General features: G+C 37.6%; 3 protein-coding genes across 4 annotated transcripts; 1 reads left to right on the top strand and 2 right to left on the bottom strand.

Annotated features, from left to right (window-relative positions):
* Positions 248-6,500, top strand: LOC18608392 (AT-rich interactive domain-containing protein 6). Of its 2 annotated transcripts, none has more exons than XM_007043054.2 (14): positions 248-777; positions 864-928; positions 1,128-1,834; positions 1,933-1,972; positions 2,406-2,458; positions 3,011-3,056; positions 3,206-3,298; positions 4,174-4,275; positions 4,412-4,463; positions 4,549-4,624; positions 4,730-4,796; positions 4,882-4,932; positions 5,577-5,669; positions 5,995-6,500. In XM_007043054.2, the coding sequence occupies exons 2-14, from the start codon at positions 923-925 to the stop codon at positions 6,097-6,099; spliced, it is 1,491 nt and encodes a 496-aa protein (XP_007043116.2). In that variant the 5' UTR covers positions 248-777; positions 864-922; the 3' UTR covers positions 6,100-6,500. The 2 variants fall into 2 exon arrangements, with proteins under 2 accessions (XP_007043116.2, XP_007043113.2); XM_007043051.2 differs by having other exon boundaries at positions 249-777; positions 4,174-4,296.
* On the bottom strand, positions 6,209-11,755 carry LOC18608391 (cellulose synthase-like protein D4). The gene is made up of 6 exons (XM_007043050.2): positions 11,096-11,755; positions 10,399-10,791; positions 9,032-9,836; positions 8,492-8,896; positions 8,060-8,397; positions 6,209-7,884 (listed from the first exon to the last, which is right to left on the bottom strand). Exons 1-6 carry the CDS (start codon positions 11,557-11,559, stop codon positions 6,915-6,917), a joined length of 3,375 nt encoding a protein of 1,124 aa, XP_007043112.2. The 5' UTR covers positions 11,560-11,755; the 3' UTR covers positions 6,209-6,914.
* On the bottom strand, positions 14,572-16,578 carry LOC18608390 (AT-hook motif nuclear-localized protein 25). The gene is made up of 2 exons (XM_007043049.2): positions 16,558-16,578; positions 14,572-16,239 (listed from the first exon to the last, which is right to left on the bottom strand). The coding sequence occupies exon 2, from the start codon at positions 15,895-15,897 to the stop codon at positions 15,019-15,021; it is 879 nt and encodes a 292-aa protein (XP_007043111.2). The 5' UTR covers positions 15,898-16,239; positions 16,558-16,578; the 3' UTR covers positions 14,572-15,018.

Raw genomic sequence — 18,872 nt, 5'->3', positions numbered from 1 at the left:
GTTTACTCCTAGTACGAGCATTTAACCTTGAAAGTGTTGATCACATGGAATCTATGCACGCCACAGCAAATAAAATCCTGCATGTTATGACTAGGCCAGGTGCCTCGAGGGGCCAAACAAGACCAGACACAAGGATTACGCCAACGTGGCATCTCTACCAGGGCCATTTACCCCAATGGGACAAAATCTAGATATCTTGGCAGGAGTCCAATGACCAAGGAAATAGACACCACCAATTTAAGGTGAGTGATCTCATCTCTCCTTCCTTCTCTCTCTTCTCTTACTTGGATATCAGACTACCCTGCGCAGAGAAGGAACCACAAAAAAACCTTGGAATTGGATGCCACTGTTTCTTGCACATTCAGCCTGATTTGAGATCTCTATCGGGCCCAATTGTAGTCTAATCCTTCAAAGCACCTTACCAAGCAAAGATCAGAGGGATCGGGCTCAAACCCATTAAGAGTTTCAAGGGGAAGTGAACACGTGCGGAGAGAAGGAATCAGAAACGCCTAGGCCCTTGAAATGGTCATTGGATGGTGCTGTAAAAAAGGGTTTTTTGGTAGAATTTTACACGCGTGAGTGAGAGGCTCTGACTCTCACAAAAACAGACTGCCATATCACCTCAATAGTAGTTCCTACTCCAACTATCCCCTCCTGTCTTGCTTGGTTTTGTTTTTTCAAATTCAAAACCCAGGGCCAGACCAGGCCAAGCACCTGCCGAAGGGTTCACTTGTAACTGGGTCTTAAGTTAATCCCTCAACAAAAACAGACAGTAAAGTAAGTTCTTTTTGTTCGTTTAGGGTTCATTAATGCCGTAGCCCACCAGGGTTCATGTCTTAGAAGTTTCATGTTTCTTCCTGCAGGGGCTCAAAGGAAACGCCCTTTTTTTTCTTAATTTTGTGGCTAACCCAGAAAGCAGGGGATGGATGTGAGTATGCACAAACTTTTTTCTCTCAGGTTGTAATATAAATGGAAAAAAGGGAGTCATTTTGTTGTAATACTTAGCTTGTGATTTTCTTTTTTATTATTATTGTTGTGCATTTTCATTGTTTAGTCTTTTAAGAAATGAGTTTGGCTTTATGGTTATTGTTTTTTTTTCCCACTGTTTTCTCCTTTTTGGATTTTAGGAACCAGAGAAGATGACTGTTAGTGGTAGTGAGGCTCAGATGGATGATTCCAAACCAGTTATGGAAGCAGCTGAAGCTGAAGCTCAAGCCCCAATGGACACGGAAACAGAAGCTGCTGAAGTGAAAGACCAAGTTCAAGTTGAAGAACCTACCAAACTTGAAGAGGATGGGAAATTGCAGGCTCAGCCGGTTGGTGACAACCCAGATTCAGTGGAAGAACAAGCCATTGCCGACCAAACCCATGAAGACACTATCAAAACTCCCAATGTTGTTGATGCTGATGGTCAAAATGAGGAAAATTTGAAATCTGAAGAGAATGATGATGCTGAATTTAAGGATGTTGAGGACAAAGCTTTGGCTGAAGCTGTTAACAAAATGGAAGTTGTTGAAGATGATGATGCCCCCATTCATTCACATGACAACGGACTTTGCGGAAGCCCCAACTCTGACATAAAAATCCAAGATGATGACAATGACGTTGACAATGGGGAGCAATTGAAGGATTTGACTACAGAAAGGGAGATTAAGAAGCAAGTGGTAATACCAGAACTTGGTGAAAAAAACCCTAACCTATGCTTTGACAACTCAGGGTCAGACACGGAAGAGGAGCAAGCAGCTTTTGTGAAGGAGGTTGAAGCTTTTTACAAGGAGAAGAACCTTGAATTCAAGCACCCTAAGTTTTACAAAGAGGATTTAAATTTGCTCAAGTAAGCCTTTTCAAGTTCTCATGTTTGTGGAAACAGTTTTCTTCTTGAAAAGAAAAACCTTCATGGTAATTAATCTGCCCTTTGTCATCTTACTAAAGGTTATGGAGAGCTGTAATCAAATTGGGGGGCTATGAACAGGTTTGTCTTGAATTCTTGAACTTTCATTTCCTTATAGGTTTCCACTATATCACACCTAAAGTCTCTGTCTCTCTCTGCCTTATATTTTCTCCAATTCCATAACATGCTTGTGCATTACATCAAAAGATGACTAATTTAATTGAAAGTATAAAACTAAAATTGAATAGTATATCTATGTTTTAATTTTTTTGGTAATATATGGTTTTCTGAGTGCCAAGGAGATGGCTGTATATGCAATATCTGCATGTACAAACTGATTGTTGTCCTTGACATTGGATTGTTATGTCAATTGGTATGACTGAACTGGAAAAATACGGTTAATTTAGTTTTTGTGTTTATTTATAGTATTCTAGAAAATCATTTGTTTGGTTCTTATGGTTAAGAATAAGACAGAGTTATACACTTGCTTTTTGACCATGCTGTGGACTTGTAGGTGACCTCATGCAAATTGTGGAGGCAAGTGGGTGAATCATTTAATCCTCCAAAGTAAGTAAGGATAACCTCTACTTCCTTGATGATGTCTATCTTCTAGCTTAGTGAGCAATTTCCATAGCTTAAGTACAGAAAGCCTGCATATTCCTCCTATTTAAATTAACTTGTTCTCTAGCATCATGTTTTCCTAACATTTGTGAGTTTCCTAGGCTTTGTTCTTTTTTAGCGAAGCCTACAATATAGTTGTGGTTGATGGCTTCTTTGGACAATTGTTAAGGTTCTCTGTTCCTCATTTACCATCTATGCCATGAGAGTCTTTGGCAATCCAAGCTTAAGACTCAAAATGGCATTGTGGTGAGGTGATTAATAAAAATACCTTTCAAAAAAAAAACCTTGTTCAATTGTGGGTGATTTTTGGACTTTTTCTTATGTATGGGAAAATCTTTTGTGTTAAAAAATTTTATATCTGTTAGCTCATGTTTTTTTGTTGTTATGGGTAAATTTTGTTAACGAGGCATCCTCTTGTCCTTTTCCCACAATGATGGCAAATTTTTTTGCAGTAATCATATTATATAGTTTATTTATTTATTTATTTATTTGGCGTAGGACCTGCACTACTGTATCGTGGACTTTCCGTATCTTTTATGAGAAGGTTTTGCTCTAATTGCTAATTTCTGTTGATTAAAAGAACACAAACATACCATGTGAATTAAGGCCCCAACCCCCGTCCTTCCTATGTCACCTCTAACTTTTATTTTCATTATTTGTTTTTTTGACATGTGGTTCCGTCAATTTACTCAGGCACTACTTGAGTATGAAAAGCATAAGATACACGGTGGCGAGCTCTCTCATCCTGATGCTTCCTTTATAGAGCCTAATGGGGTTGAAAGTCAGGTCAACTCTAAATAATTTTAACGCTTGCTTATCAGCTTGGCATGGCATTTCTGTTTCATTGTCGACATGAATGCTTTTGTTGTAGCCATATTTTACTTCAAAATAAGTTATGTTTATCACATTTTCTTTCATGTAATACCTCTTTTTTGGGATGAACAAGCGAGATTTTTACTGTTGCATATCCAAAAGTCGTTTTGTATTAAGAGGATGTGCATCTGGTAATCAAAATGCTGTATTGAAAGTAACTGTTGGTGCCTAAGTTGGTAAGAAAGATCAGAGTGGAAATTATGGAGGTATATCATCCCTAAAAGGCATGCTTTAAAGTTGGGCCTGGGAAGCTGTTCATCCTCTCCCACTGCTTTAAAACAAAAAGTTAATCATTTTCTCTGTGACACATATGATATTTATTGGGAATTGAGGTTTTTAAGGAAAAGTGAATAGAAGATGGAGGAGCTTTCACAATTCCTGGAAAAACTCCGTAGATATTGTTCAGAGTACAAAGGGTATTACAATATGTAATTATACTGGCATATTAGTTGTTTTGACAGCTAGACTGCCTCATCCAATGATATGATAGATAAGTCCAGTTTCACACAAAATGACAAAATTGATGTTCGTAGTGGTCAATATTGTGATAGTGTTGACTTACATGCTGTGTCCTTAGCCGTGATCATATTTATTGTGGTATGATTGGAATTGTATTTAACACATTGTCCACATTAACAAACTTATCAAATCATCTGCATGCGAAGCATAAACATGGTAACTCTCTTCTTGTCAAGTTTTTGGTTGACTGATATATGAATTTGTTTCAATAAATCTTTATCAGTATCACATATATATGATTGAATGATTTCTGTGAATTTTGTGTGTAGGCTGGTAGTAATCAAGCTCCTGGGTCAGGTAGGGCAAAAAGGGATGCTGCTACTCGGGCCATGCGGAGCTGGCATTCTCAGCGTGTTCTCGATAACGGTGAGGTCTGTCATCCAATAATCAAGGTTTGTGGAGAACTTCTAAGTGATACGCATTTACTATTTTGTTTAGTCTTTTCTCTTATCCCCTTACATTTTCCCTGATGTCACGGTTTTTCTGCGATGTTTTTAAATTTTCTAGGACAAGAGCTCTAGTCCTGCAGCCAAAAGTGACAGACAACTTAAAAATTTTGGTATGACTAATACGCTGGCCTAGCATATTCAGCTACCACAATTTCCAAAATCGTTGTCATTCTGAGACTTGGCTCATTTCCTCAGGTTTATTAAAGCGTAAAAAGCCATCCAGTCTAGAGCACAGTGTCCGAGTTGCTCCACTTAAGGGAGCAAAACCACAGTTACGATTGCTGGTTTTTTATTCCTAAACCTTTTCCATTTTGTATGATATATGAAACAGTATCTTGACTTCTAGAGGTGCCATAACTACGCATTTTTTTGGCAGGTTGGATTCAATGGTTATCGATATTGGACCCCCAGCTGATTGGGTGAAGATTAATGTGCATAAAACTGTAAGTCTTTCTCATGTTATCTTTATGACAGTGTGCTGCATCGCTATTATCAATGAATCTCTCTCTCTCTCTCTCTCTCTTACAGATTGATTGCTATGAGGTATATGCTTTGGTTCCTGGGCTTCTGCGTGAGGAGGTTAGTGTATCTCTGGATGATTCTCCTTTTCTGATTTTATTTTTATTAGTTGTATTTTTGCTTTTAAAAATTACATGATTTTTGAGAGGTAAAGCGTACATAGAAGAGGGATTTCAGTCTAGCAGAATGGATAAGTGTTACAGATGGAATAGTTATTTTTCTACACTTTATTAGGAAATTTGTTTGGGCGCTTAATTGACTTACTTCCTTAGGTCCATGACCAGGATGTAAGTCAAGGTAAGCCAACAATGGAAGAATAGATATATCTAGGTCTTTGTTGGGAATCTGTAGGGACTCATTTTAAGCTTGGGTCAGACTGAATTTGATCAGTAGCCTGACCAATATATCATTTTAGGTGCTACCATTTAGGATGTTTATAGTGTTCTTATGTGCTAACTGTGTTTACTCTAGCCATTATAAATGCTATGGGATCTTTTTGGTGAATTTCCTAGTGAGATTGATTGCAACTAGCTAAGTAGATTAATCTTGACATCTATTTTTTGGGTAAAGTTTTTAATTTAGTCCAGAAGAGCAGCCTACTAAGATTTGCATCAATTGCGGAATCCATTTTCTTCCTTAAACTTCTGCCTTTAGATTGTATTTGATTATGGTTGACGAATTGCCATATGTTTTAAATGAATCAGGTGCATGTTCAGTCTGATCCAGCTGGACGCTTGGTTATATCTGGTCAACCAAAGCAACTGGATAATCCTTGGGGTGTTACACCATTTAAAAAGGTTTGTCTGAGTTGATGAAATTTCAGTGTACAGTAGGATGCATGATCTGTTACATGATTGCAGCGTGATTAGGTGACTCTGAAAGTCACTCATGCCTTGGAATGCCACAGAAATTCATGCAAATGGTAATATGAAACAGTGTCAAATAAAAATGAAATTTGTACTGGTATACCTCTTATTTATGTACTTTTCCCCATATTATTGAAATAGTTGCAGCTTTATTTAGGATGTACACCACAATCAACTAAAATGTGTCACTGGAATCATATTCATAGTTCTGTAATAGTTTTTAATGCATGCATTATTGATATGTGCTTGTCTCCAGGTTGTCAGCCTGCCTTCTAGAATTGATCCGCATCAGACTTCTGCTGTGGTTACCCTGCATGGTCAGTTGTTTGTGCGTGTCCCATTTGAGCTGCCTGATGTATAGGTTGTAATTTTTACCTTTTCATATATAGAGATTTCTCTAGTTTGTTTCAAGAACATGGAAAAAAAAAGAAATCAATCTGACATAATTCTGCAATGCACATAGTTCTTGATTAGTTTATGATCACAGCTAATGCACAAGCCAATCTCCAGTATTTTGCATTGTTTAGCGGCAGGAAGAGGATGATTTATCAGGTTTGAGAACTGAATGACCTTCAATTGGCTGAATTAATCTGGAAAAGAAAGTGAAGTATTGAATTATGTATAAATGACTGGAGATTGGATTGTGTTTGTTGCATGACCAGATGGACAATAACAATGGCAAGGGAAATGGCGTCATTCATGATCTTTAAAATGTTCTGTATAGGTTCATTTGATTTAACATTGAAAATTTGACGTTGGATATTTATGTATTCGGACAAGACTTTCCTTGATTCCTTAAACTTACTAGCCCAACATATTCTATTAATGAAAATGTTCACTGTTTCTGTTTAAAAGAATATAATAATTACAATTTAACAGTTCTATGAACTTCTGCCTTTGCCGGGGAAATCAGCTGGTTATTCCCCAAATCATCCAGCAGAAACTCTATTCTAACATCATCTGTTGTTTTTGTCAAAAAGAAAAGAAAAGGAAAACCTTGTTCGTTTTACCTTCCTAATGTACATCATTCGAAAGTTATGGAATCCTAGCAGTGAAATCTTCATCATCTCCCTGAGTTTCTCAAGAATTTTAGTCGCATCAGCAGAGATTGTTAGTTCCTATATTATATAGTCTTTGATTCAAGAAACAAAAATCACCAAAACTAGACCTTTCTGCTCAAGGGAATTCAAAAGTACTGCCTCCCAGACCGTCAGCTTGGGCTGCGCCTGTTGGCGGGTTGATGGCAATCCAGAGCAAGGAAAGTGTGATTGCAATGAGACCGGACCAAACGAAGACAATTGTGGGTGTCTTCCTTCTCCTGCCCATCAAACCCTTGGCAAAAGGATACAAATGAGCCAACACCCAGAAGCTAAAGAAAGCTCCTCCCATGAACTTACTCCATTGTGGTACTGAACTGTAAACCGTTCTTGAAAATGCAATCGCAAGGGCGATGATGTTTATCATGGCGATCACAATCGGTGGGATCATCAATGAAGTCCACTTCACGAGGTACAAGTCGGCATAGATGTCGTCACTGTCTTCTCCTGCTGACTTTGAAGTCAATGTGAAAGAGATCTCAATGCCTGCAATCACTTTAAGAAGACCTTGTATGCATGCAGCTAAGTGAGAACTGGTACCAGAAATGAGCCAAAACTGTTCATTCCTCCACCACTCTTCCAATCCAATGCCGGACCATTTCACCTCTAGGATTGCCAGCGTGATGAGGCAAATGGTTATGATTAATAGGTAGACCAAAAACGTAACGTTTAGTGTTTTCACGATGAACTGTCCGGATATAAGTGAAAGCGCAGGGAGGAAGCAATAGACAATGAGGAAAATGGACGTAAAGGGATAGATGCCGACATTAAGATAAGCCAGGCGCTGAAGTATCTTGAGACGCCTAGAAGCAAGGAACGCGTTGTTTCTTGAGAAGAAAATTTCAACTGATCCCGTGGCCCACCGCAGCACCTGGTGAAGTCGATCAGTGAGGTTAATAGGAGCTGACCCCCGAAAGGCATCGCGCTTGGTGATACAATAGATAGAGCGCCAGCCGCGATTGTGCATGCGGTAGCCTGTCACAACATCTTCCGTGACTGAACCGTAAATCCAACCTACGCGGTCACCCCATTCAGTCTTGTCCTCGTACCTGTTGGGAAAATATGGTTTCATCATTTCACTTGTGGGGATATTTGTTTTCTCATGTTATTAGGTCTCTGTTTGTCAAATAGTTTTTTTTTTCTTTCTTTTCTTTTTAAGGTTTTATGGTGCAATGTTAATACATTTTGTGAGGATAGTCAGTGTTGTTTAAAAGAAGCACATACCAGCAAGAAATGACGGAGACAGCTTCAGCAACAGTAGCGGCATCAAGTGGTTCTCGTGGGATCCTAAGAACACCGGGAGGCCGTCCAAATTTGATGGCAGGATGATCTGCAATAGGGCGGCCCTGGAACTCAGCGATTGGAATAGACTCCGCCAGCAGCGTAGAATTTCCAAATCGCTTGGGCAATAGATTCACATCAAGATCAGGATCAAAGTCACCGGTCGTTAATGGTTGTGTTTCGCTCTCTTTCACCTGAGTCATTTTCTCCGGATTTGGAGGATCGAACCCATATAATGCAAACCGCCTGAACATGCAGCCAGTTCCCACATAAACAGGGCCCTGCAGAGGTCATGTTTAATTCTTAGGCAATTTCGGAGTTTAAGATTCCTTGAAATAGTGCTTATAGCTTATCCTGAATGAAAGAGAAGAATACCTGCACACCATCAAGGGCACGCATGTTACCGTCAAAAAACACGGTGTTGTGATTAGCATAACGATCAGAAGGATCAATGCCTTCAAATCTCTGAGGGAACTGAATGTAGCAGATATCTTCGCCACCTCGATCCATCATAAAGCACATTCCTTCACGAATAGCTTTGCAGTTGTATATATAGTGATCGCAATCAAGGTTAAGAATGAATGGGCCGTTGGATAATACGGCTGATGCTCGCACCAAAGCATTCATTGCACCGGCTTTCTTGTTATGATCATAACCTGGACGCTTCTCCCGTGATACATAAACAAACATTGGGAGCCGTATGTCTATATCAGTGAAGTCTAAGAGCTTATCTTCACTATTTCCCATAAGTGGATCATGACTAGGCGGCTTTAACATCACCTATTCATTTTTGGCCATCGCAAAAAAGAGTTCATGCTTCATCTAATTAGTAATTAGGCAGGAAACTGAAACGAAGGACTGAAATAAAAGCATTTTGTATGTATAAAAACGTTTTGGCATGGTGCAGATGCGTACCTGGAGAATTCCAGCATGGTCCCCCTTGGAATGTTCACTGGAAGGAACAGACCAAGTTCCAGGCCAGTGGGTGCCATCAGCCATCCATGTGGCCTTTAGGACCTTTGGTTTCTCCAAAGGGTCAGCCCCGGTCTCCCTAAGGTGTTTCAGCATCTTCATTTCCTCCCTCGCATTGAATGCCTCCGATCTCCTTCTGATTGAGTCAGGAAGCCCGTTGATCCTCACCTTGAACTCATCATACTCCCTCTTCATCCTCCGCCTATCCTTCACAAAGTCAGACCTGCTCTTGTTCTTAGTTGGGTCAACTTTTAAGCTGAAGTAGGTTTCAGGATTCCTAGGCTCGATATCATGTTTTCGACAAAATGGAACCCATAAATCAGCAAAACTCGCAGCCTCTGCCATTGCCTCAAAGGTGAGGAGGGCGCCTCCATCATCAGAGATGTAACAAGAAACCTTTTCTACAGGATAATCAGCTGCTAAAATAGAAAGGATTGTATTTGCAGTGACGAGAGGTGGCTCCTTCTCCGGATCAGCAGTGGATACAAACAGGTCCACTCCAGGGAGGTCGGAGCGGCCTGTCGGATTGGATGGTGATGGCATGTCAAACTTTTCACGGAGGACCTCAAGATCCGTGGAACGGTTGATTGGACAGAGTTTAGGAATCTGATCAAGGATCCAGGAGAAAGCAAACCATATTTCACACACAATTGACATGAGCCACAACCATATTGCATCGTCATTTGGATGCACCACTCTCCAGTGTAAGAAGAAGCACACCACCACCAATCGAGTTGCAATCAACAACCTATGTAAAAATGATCAATAAGCGGTTAATACCACCTCAAATTGTATTTCCCTGAATTCATTTTCGTTCTCTATTGAGATTAATTCTACTGCCACTAGCCCACACCAACACTAGCCGATAGTTATTTTCATCTTTAGTATACTAATCTAACACCTTCCCCACTCCTTTTTGCTCCTTCTCAATTTCTTTCTTTAAATGCCACGGTATTTCTGAATATATTTTTCTTTTATTTATTTATTTATTTCTTACTGATGAGTTACTTTCTTTATTTCTTCGTCCCAAATAAGTTTCTTTTTGAAAATAAGTACAATAAGCCACCAAAAAGTTAAAAGATCAGGATATACAAGATAAGAACCAACCCACACCAAGCATCAACCTTATGAAACTCACCTAGATCCCCCAACCACAGCCAAATAACAAGTAAAAGAGCAGCCCAGAAGAAACTAAGACTGACATGATACACTGGCATTGGCGTAACGCCATGGAAAATAAACTTGAACAAGGACAGAACAGGGAGAACACGTCCAGAAAACTGAGAATATAAACTGAATTTACAGTGTACCTGTAAGGGCTAAGGACGCCTGCAGGGATTGGAATCCTCCGACTTAAGGGTTTCCAAGGCTTATCATTGTTCTCCATCAACTCCCCATGGAGCCTATCATCTTCATCATCTCCATATATGTCATCGTGAGGCCGGAAAGCATTACCATAGCCGTAAGTACCACTTGTCTCAAACAACCACCTGTTGTGATCGAAGTCTCCTCCTTGATTCCTTTTCATCATAGACATATTATTAGGATCCCTTTTACCATCCGGAGCAGGCAATTTTAATGTTCCATTGGAATATTCTGGGCCGTCATCGTCATAGTCTCCGACTCTGTATGGTTCCTTGCAACCTGGACATAGGCCTGTTTCTTTCTGAGCATCCATGTAGCAATCTCTGCAGATTTTGAACCTGGAAGGTACAGTAGAGTTATTTACACGTGACCGACATGATATATATTCCATGCTCTCATTGCGTCCTTAAACACACTGAAATATGCATAGACAATTAGAAATTTTGTGAAAAGCAACTGCCTCTCTCTTCTTCTTCCTTCTTCATTTTAATACTCCCGCCAAGGATAGAGGATAGAATAGTCAGTATAAACTCGCGTTGATTGAATAAGCATGCAGGAGTTCGAGCCAATTCCACCTGCTTAGGCGGTTTTGGTTTTGGTTTATAACAGATAAAAATAAAGTGACTTTGTTGCAGAGCATACCTGCATTCGCAAGGCGTTACATCATTTCCTCTCTCATCCTTCATGACCTTGCCATCACAAGCAGGCATTGAGCATGAGGCCCCCTTAGCTCCAGCCATCTGAGGATGACTCACCTCCGAATCAATCACCTTGTCCATCAGATGGGCTCGTGTTACACTATTGAAACCCCCAGTGAAAAGAGAATTCGAAACGTATTGCTCCTCAGCCTTTGCAGCTACAGAATTATCCATCGGCTGATTGTCTGGCGTGGGAGGAATGTGCACAGTGTAGTTCATGTAATCTCCCGATAGTTCCCCTGATATGTCAATGTCTTCTCTTGATAGACTAACATACCGGCCACTTGAAGTTCGTCTTGCAAATTTTACAGTCTGTCCACTGGAATTACGTGAACCAGCCTGAGAGTCGCCAGAACCACCAGGGCTACGCATTCCTTTCTTAGATGGTTGGGAAGATAGGGATGCCATTGTTGTTTAAATAAAAAATTCCTTTCCCTATCAATTCTTCATGCCTTGGCCTAATTGATTGCGGAGTTTATGACATTTGCATTAAAACTGATTTCTGCACCTATGCATTTCCAGAATGGTGGAAACACTTCACTTGTTCTAGCCTTGAAAGTAAGGCAAGTTCAATTGGGTGCCTGAAAAATTTTTTGTTCGAAGATGTCAGGAAAAAGGTAAGGGTATAAGGGCGAAATGTGCCTATTCCAAAATGGTTCAGCATGAAAAGATAGAGGGAGGACGAAGCAATTGTGACCTTTGATAATTTCCTATTTTTTCCACTAATTTTGGACCAAATTGGAAGCACATTGGAGTTTGGTTTGAGAGAAAGAGGTGAGAAATGAAATGTGAAAGAAAGATGATTGATGGTGGAAGACCAAGTCCAAGGTAAGGGGTGTTCCTGATGGTCCGTTTTACGGGTTTCAAGGAGAGTTTTTTGGTGGAGGAAGCGCTCTGTGTTGTGAAGATTTTGTTCCATGTTTCATGTTCGTGTTGGGCTATTAGTTACCCATCATGACTCTGACTAATTTGGTCAGTTAGGGTCAAGTCAGTTGGATTCCTCGAGTCTACATTCAGGGCATTTAGAAAACACTGGCTCCTAGCCTCCTATATTTTCTAACTCCTATAAGTAAGTGGTCTATACGCCTCCAACATTTTCTAAAAGAATTGTGTTCTAACTGGTGTTGTGTCCCGTTTCTAGCCCAAAAACAAAAAGCACAAAAACCATTACACACATATATGTCGATTGCCCTTTCACTTTTATTTGTAAATTAATATATAGGATATTTTCGAGCATTTATTCAATAATTATTTATCAAAATGAAGCAATCGTTTGTAAAGTCCTGAATATAGCATCCCTCGACCAATCAAATTAAAGAAGTAAAATACGTAGTTTATGCATTTCGAATATTAATTATAAAAAGAAAGCAAATTTTAAAAATATGTCTCTTAAAATATTATTATATAAATCATTCATATAACGACAATCCTATAACTACTAAATGAAAAGTTCTACATCAATTGACCATGGCATGTCACATTTTCTCCAACTTAGATTACCCTAATCCAGATCAACTTTGAGAAAAAGGTTAGGGTTCAGTGCAACTTCTCTCTTGCTTTTTTCCCTTTTCTTCCCACATTTGACGTATGACCTTAGGCAGGGATGGATTTAAAATTTTTTTTGATATTATAATTAAAATAATAATAATAATTAAAAAAATTAATAGATTCATTAGCATCATTAATTATATAAAACTTTAAAATAAGTAGTACAGTTAATAGAAATTTTTGACATTTCAGTGATATCATGTACGCCACTTGGATCAAAATGGGTCCACCTTTGCTTAGGGGTAGGGTTCAATTATTCTTCTTTTCTTGCTTTTTCCACTCTCTCTAAAGAGTTATGCAAGTATTTAATTATTCTTCTTTTACCTCACTTGATCAGGAGATGAAAACATTTGAATTTAACTCTTTGAACAGAAAAAGACATGCATTAATCATTGACTCAAATTATTTGGACGTAAAATATACTCCATTATTCATTTAAAATAAAAACAGGAATCAATATGCCAACTATTTTTTTTATGTTATTTTCCAGATTTTTAATTGATTTGAAAGAAAGAAAAAAAACCAACCATTTTGCACATTTCCAGGATCTTACCATATAGAACAAGTAATTAAGTTTGCAGCCTGGAATTTTCAATCCATTTTTTTGTTTTTCACATTCTATATTTAATTACAAGTTTCTCTATATGTAGGTTAATTGTTTAATCTATAGTCAAATGAAGCTGAGTCACTAATGTAACAATAAATTAAATTTGTTATTCCATTTTTATATATGGCTCTACCTACTTGTGTGTCTTTTTCTCATTTATTTAAAACATAAATTCCACGAACTCAAGAAACCCATCATTCATCTCAACAAAAGTTGACAAGCTAATCAACGACGACAGCATTATATATAAATGCCATATCATAGCATATGACGATGATTAAATATACTAAAAAAACATTATTAATGTTTCTGTCCAATATATATTGAAATAAAAACATTAGACCTAGTCAAAAATCTAGTCGACAAGGTCTTTGTATTCGTTCATAAAGAATAAAAGAAAAGAAAATGGACAACCTTGTACGTTGATTTGGTTGTTAAATCTTGCCACTTCTGTTTGTTCAACAATTATTGGAGTATTACTTTATTCTAAAAGAAATGAATAAATCAACCAGCTAAATATTGCTAATAGTATATGAATTATGAACCAAAGCCAATATATAAAACCAATAGATATTATTGTATCAAAAGAAAACAAAAGGAGCTAAAGTTCCAAAGAACACTACCATGCACCCATATCTACTTCTCCATTTTCAATGGTGTAAAGTCCCAAAACACTAGCTAGATGCGCATTTTTCCCACTTTTGGCAATTAGGGTTTTTCTTCTTTTTTCCTGCCCACATGCCATAGCCGGGGCTTTATATATATACATCTATCTACTTGTCTATATGTAACCGGGGGTGAAAGACATGTTAATTCAAGTTTGCTTTTGAGAAGGATATGGAAAACCTTTTCCGTTCCCTTCTCATTCAAGAGACTACATTTATAGTAACTGACAAAAGAGCCTTCCTAGCTATGCTTAAAGCAAAATCAGAAAGGAGGGGGTGAAGGGAGCTTTGCATGTTTACCAATTGTAAGGACAGAAGCTACTGTCTGTGCTTTTTAGAAGGCGGTGGATCATCCAAAAAAAACACAAAAGAGAGAAAGAAATTAAAAGAATCTCTTTTAAATATTCAACACGAAAATGCAGACATGCACGCAAAGAATGATGAATGGAAATTCAGATATGCAGAAGTAATGGTTTCTTCCCCATTTTCTAGGCAGTTTTAACATTACTCCCGGTTCATGTAGCTTCAATTTGGATGGAATTAATTTGGATTTTGAAGAGAACCCTAGAAATACATATCCATTAGCATTAATTTCTTTCATAAAATTTCTACTGTTCATATATAAACCAAGTTAGAAAAGCGAAAAGAAAGACAAAAGGAAATGCTGTCAGAATGTTTTTTACGCGAATCTAGACTTACTGAACAATCATTCTTCTTCAAGCTTCAAGCGAGATTCATCGTTTTGCAGCAATTTTTCCCATCGATTTCGCTTCTTGATGATCTTTCCTGATGGAATACAATTCCCGTTCATAATGAAACTAATTACAGAAGTCATTCTTGAATAGCAATACCATGGATACCACGCATAGTTTCTTTTTCTTCTTCTTCTTCTTCCTCAACTTGAAAAGAGGGCCCAAATTGAGATAGCCCGCATGACTTGTCTTCATCACATCAATAACCCAATGATGAAAAACTAATCCAAAACTTATAAACATTGCAGAATATTCTTGATTCTAGAAATTATAAGATGTACTACATAATGATTGACTAGAAGGAAGGCCTAGTTGCACTACCACTCCAACCGAATACATCACCTGGAAAAGGATAACTTCCCATGTTGGCTCCCAAATTATAGAAAGGAACACCTCCACCACCAGTTCCACTAGCGCCACCATTGTTTCCGCCACTGCCTCCATCACCCAACTGCCCTCCACCACTCCCAGTCACTCCAGACGACTGTGAAGCTGCTGGTTGCACCTGCACTGGTGGTTCTTCCTCCTCAACAGGTAACCTATCATAGACAGCATTAGCAAATGATGCAGCCATTAGTACAACTGGACCTGAAGCCATCAATGGACCCGCCACGCTCCCTCCGACTACTTGACCCTGACCACCGGCTAGATAAATAGTCAAGCCCCCAGCTCCAGGAGGCGCTGGTGGCGGAAGAGAAGTCCCAGTTAAAGATAGAATTTCAAACCGCCCATGTAGTGTTACTACGCTTCCAGCTGGAGCAGCTGGTTGCCGCAATGTAACATTTGTAACGGCCCCAGTCCCACTGAGTACACAAACACCACGCCCACGGCGCCTTGCATAGTTTGATACTGAATCAACTATGTCCGAACCAGAAGTAATTTCAAGTACATGGGATCTCAGCGCATTTGGACTATCGCGAGTAATGATTATTGGTGGCTTGGGCTTGTTCTTTGAGCCTGCTGGACGTCCTCGAGGCCTGCGCCCTGGAGTGGTTCCGCCTGAGCTGGTGGTGGCTGCATCGGCGTCAGTTCCTTCTTCTGTCTCTGGTGACTGTTTGGAATCCGTGAGTTGAGATACGTTGAGATGGGGTTGGGATGATCTCTGGAGCTGCAGTTCTGGTCCGAGTAGTTGATGGACATAGCGAGAACCTGAACCTGATTCCAAGCCAGACATAGCCAAATCCACCTGCCAGCTCTAATATCTAACTTCGATCTGATCTCTTTTTAAAGTGGGAATTAAAGAGAAGAAATGGTACAGAGAAGTGGAAAAAAGGGAAAGGTAAGCAAAAAAATGAAAAAGTTTCCAAATTACGCAGCTACAATTTCTTCCGACGTGTAGAAGGCTAGGTTTTCTTCCATGATAAGGTGAAATAGTTTCCTTCACAATTAACTAACTGGTATGGAACTATATGTAGTAGTAGTAGTACTAGTACTAGTAGCAGTACTATTTGCTTCTGACAGTACTGATTAAATATTCTCCTTCTTCGTGCTAGCTGCTAACCCAGGCTTTAGGTTTCTGCAGGAATTCAACCAAAAACCAAGTGATCAAATTAACAACGATGAAATTAAACTCTATCAAGATCAAACTTATTGGAAGCTAATACGCGTTAGAAATTGCGTCAAAAGCTTAAAATAGATGTATTCAGGCTGCCTTCCTACCCAGATCCAGATCTTTGCAAGGAAGAAAAGGATATGCGTATAAGAAAAACTAATTAAGGGAAAGAGATAACTCGAATGACAATGTAAATATATGATATAAAACTAAATCCATGAAATTTTTTATTGAAAGACTGTGTGTTATTTTATACTGCTACAATTATTTTATATTCATTACCTCAAAATCTACGGCTTTGAATGTCTGAAAACCAAGCTTTGAATAGAATGGGATTCAAGGAGACTTGAGTTTTTTAGGAGAAAAGTAGAAAGCACAGAGAGAGAGAGAGAGAGAGGGAGGGCAATTTCATTAATGGTAAAGCTAAAGATAAGAAGGATGCTTTTTTGACAAGCAAGGCATGAAACTTCTATGCATTTTGGGGAGCCACCTTCTCAAATATATATTAATTTAGGCAAGTTTAATCCATAGCCGACCACAATATATTATAATATGATATAAAACTTCAAAATTCCCATATATATATATATATATAATATCTACAAAGAATATTCTTTCTTCTAATTTTTAGTATAGTAAATTTTTTAGTTAGGAATAAAGGATCCAAAATTAACTAAAAGCTCTTTTTTGGTTACTTCTTTAATAATAACAAAAATAGTTAAATAATTATAACTTTATTATCATATTAGATTAAATTGATACAGGACTAAATATAATTTTTTTGACATAATACTTAAAAAAATTTTCTAAACTATGTTGAAAAATTTAAATAAGATTTTATTCTTTTATTATATCCAATCAAGTTCTTATATTTTTATTTTTAATTAAATATATCTTTGTAATTTATGTTTTAACTAGTTGTGTTAGGTAAAACGTAGTCATTTTATATCATATGATATTGACGTAATATGTTAACATGTCATATTGAATAATGACATGATATATTGATGTGATATAATCATATGATTACATAATTTTTTTCACCTTCTACATTAATGTCATGTGAACTTATTTGAGTATAAAAATAATAAGTGATATTTTAAAAATTAACAATTAATCAACCATTAGTGATAATAACTTATTTAATCAAAAATAAAAATATAAAAAATTAATTGAATATAATAAAAAAATAAAATTTATTTTTTAAAAATATTTCAAAAAATTATATTTAAAAAAAAATCAAGCTTCACTTCCTTTTTGTTTCTATCATCTTACACTTGATTATTGACATACAGGATAATAATGCATAAAAAACATAATGAGTTAGACAATTACTTACGTGTAGAAGTACACCTCCATTGACAAGTATAAATCCATTTTATGGCAAAATAAACAAGAAACAAAAGACTTAAAAATGAAATTGTTTAATTAAACACACCTACCTTAAAATTATCTAACCAATTAAAAGTATTCATTCGATTTGCTAGCCTTTAACCAAACGAACGGTGGCAGGAGAGACTGAGGCTGAGTGGAATGGTTTTCTGGTTCATGACACCCAAGAGTCAAATGCAGCATGGACGAGACGTCTGGCCAAACGTGTCAGACACGTGACAAGTGTCGGGAACATTGGAACTTGCCTACCTAGCTATTTTTATCCTTTTCTGTGTGTTTTTTTTATATATTATATACTAATAATAATAATTAAAGTGAAGTATTAAAATATTTTTAATTTTTAATTATAATTACATACCGATTCATTTATTTTTAAAACGAAGATTTTGCTTCAAATGTTTAAATGGTGTTAATGTTTAAACATGAAATGTCTAAAATTTTTTTTTCTTTCTTTTTTCTCAAATCGCTGATGAACACCAACTGACGATTCTGCAATCGAAGATCTAACCGAACTCTGAAAAGAGCACCAGATCATGCTCCCCTAGTGCTCCCTCCTTACGCTTGGGAGAACCAGATCAGCTCCTCTGCCTTAGTGCTCCCTTGGCTTGGGGAGCACTCGGCTCCCCTGGGTCGAGGAGTACCAGATCCTTGGGAGCACTCGGCTCCCCTAGCTTGAAGAGCACCATCGAGTGCTCCCTTGGCTTGGAGAGCACCACCAAGTGTGCCCCAGGCCAAAGATATAGCCGGTTAGCGATGGGAGTATTGCCGGTCGACCATTTAAGATAAAAAAATACAAGTGAAATTTTTAAAATAAAATTTATAATTTATACATATGTAGTTTTCAAAATTAATAAAAAGTAAAATTATTCAAAAAAATATTACCATATCAACAAATTAACGAAATTATTAACAAAACCCTAACAGCTGAATTTGTGTCTAGCGAAAAATAAATTTAAGAACAAATTGGTTATTTTTCATTTTAATAGATCCATTTGAAATTTTGATTAAAACTTAAATAAATGAGAATATTTTACCCAAATAATTATGAATGGAAATGACTTAGGTATACTCACCGTGATATCATTCATAATTCCATAATTCTTAAAGATATTCTTTTGGTGTTTTCAGCTTCTCCGAATTGTGTTTTCTTCACCCATTGAGTAAATTAAAAGACAATTTGTTGAAAATTAAATCAAGATTTAGCC

Source organism: Theobroma cacao, chromosome 2, assembly GCF_000208745.1.
Source record: "Theobroma cacao cultivar B97-61/B2 chromosome 2, Criollo_cocoa_genome_V2, whole genome shotgun sequence".
Classification (NCBI taxonomy): domain Eukaryota; kingdom Viridiplantae; phylum Streptophyta; class Magnoliopsida; order Malvales; family Malvaceae; genus Theobroma; species Theobroma cacao.
The sequence above is the reverse complement of the archived record's forward strand: the minus strand, read 5'-3'. Positions and strand labels throughout refer to the sequence as shown.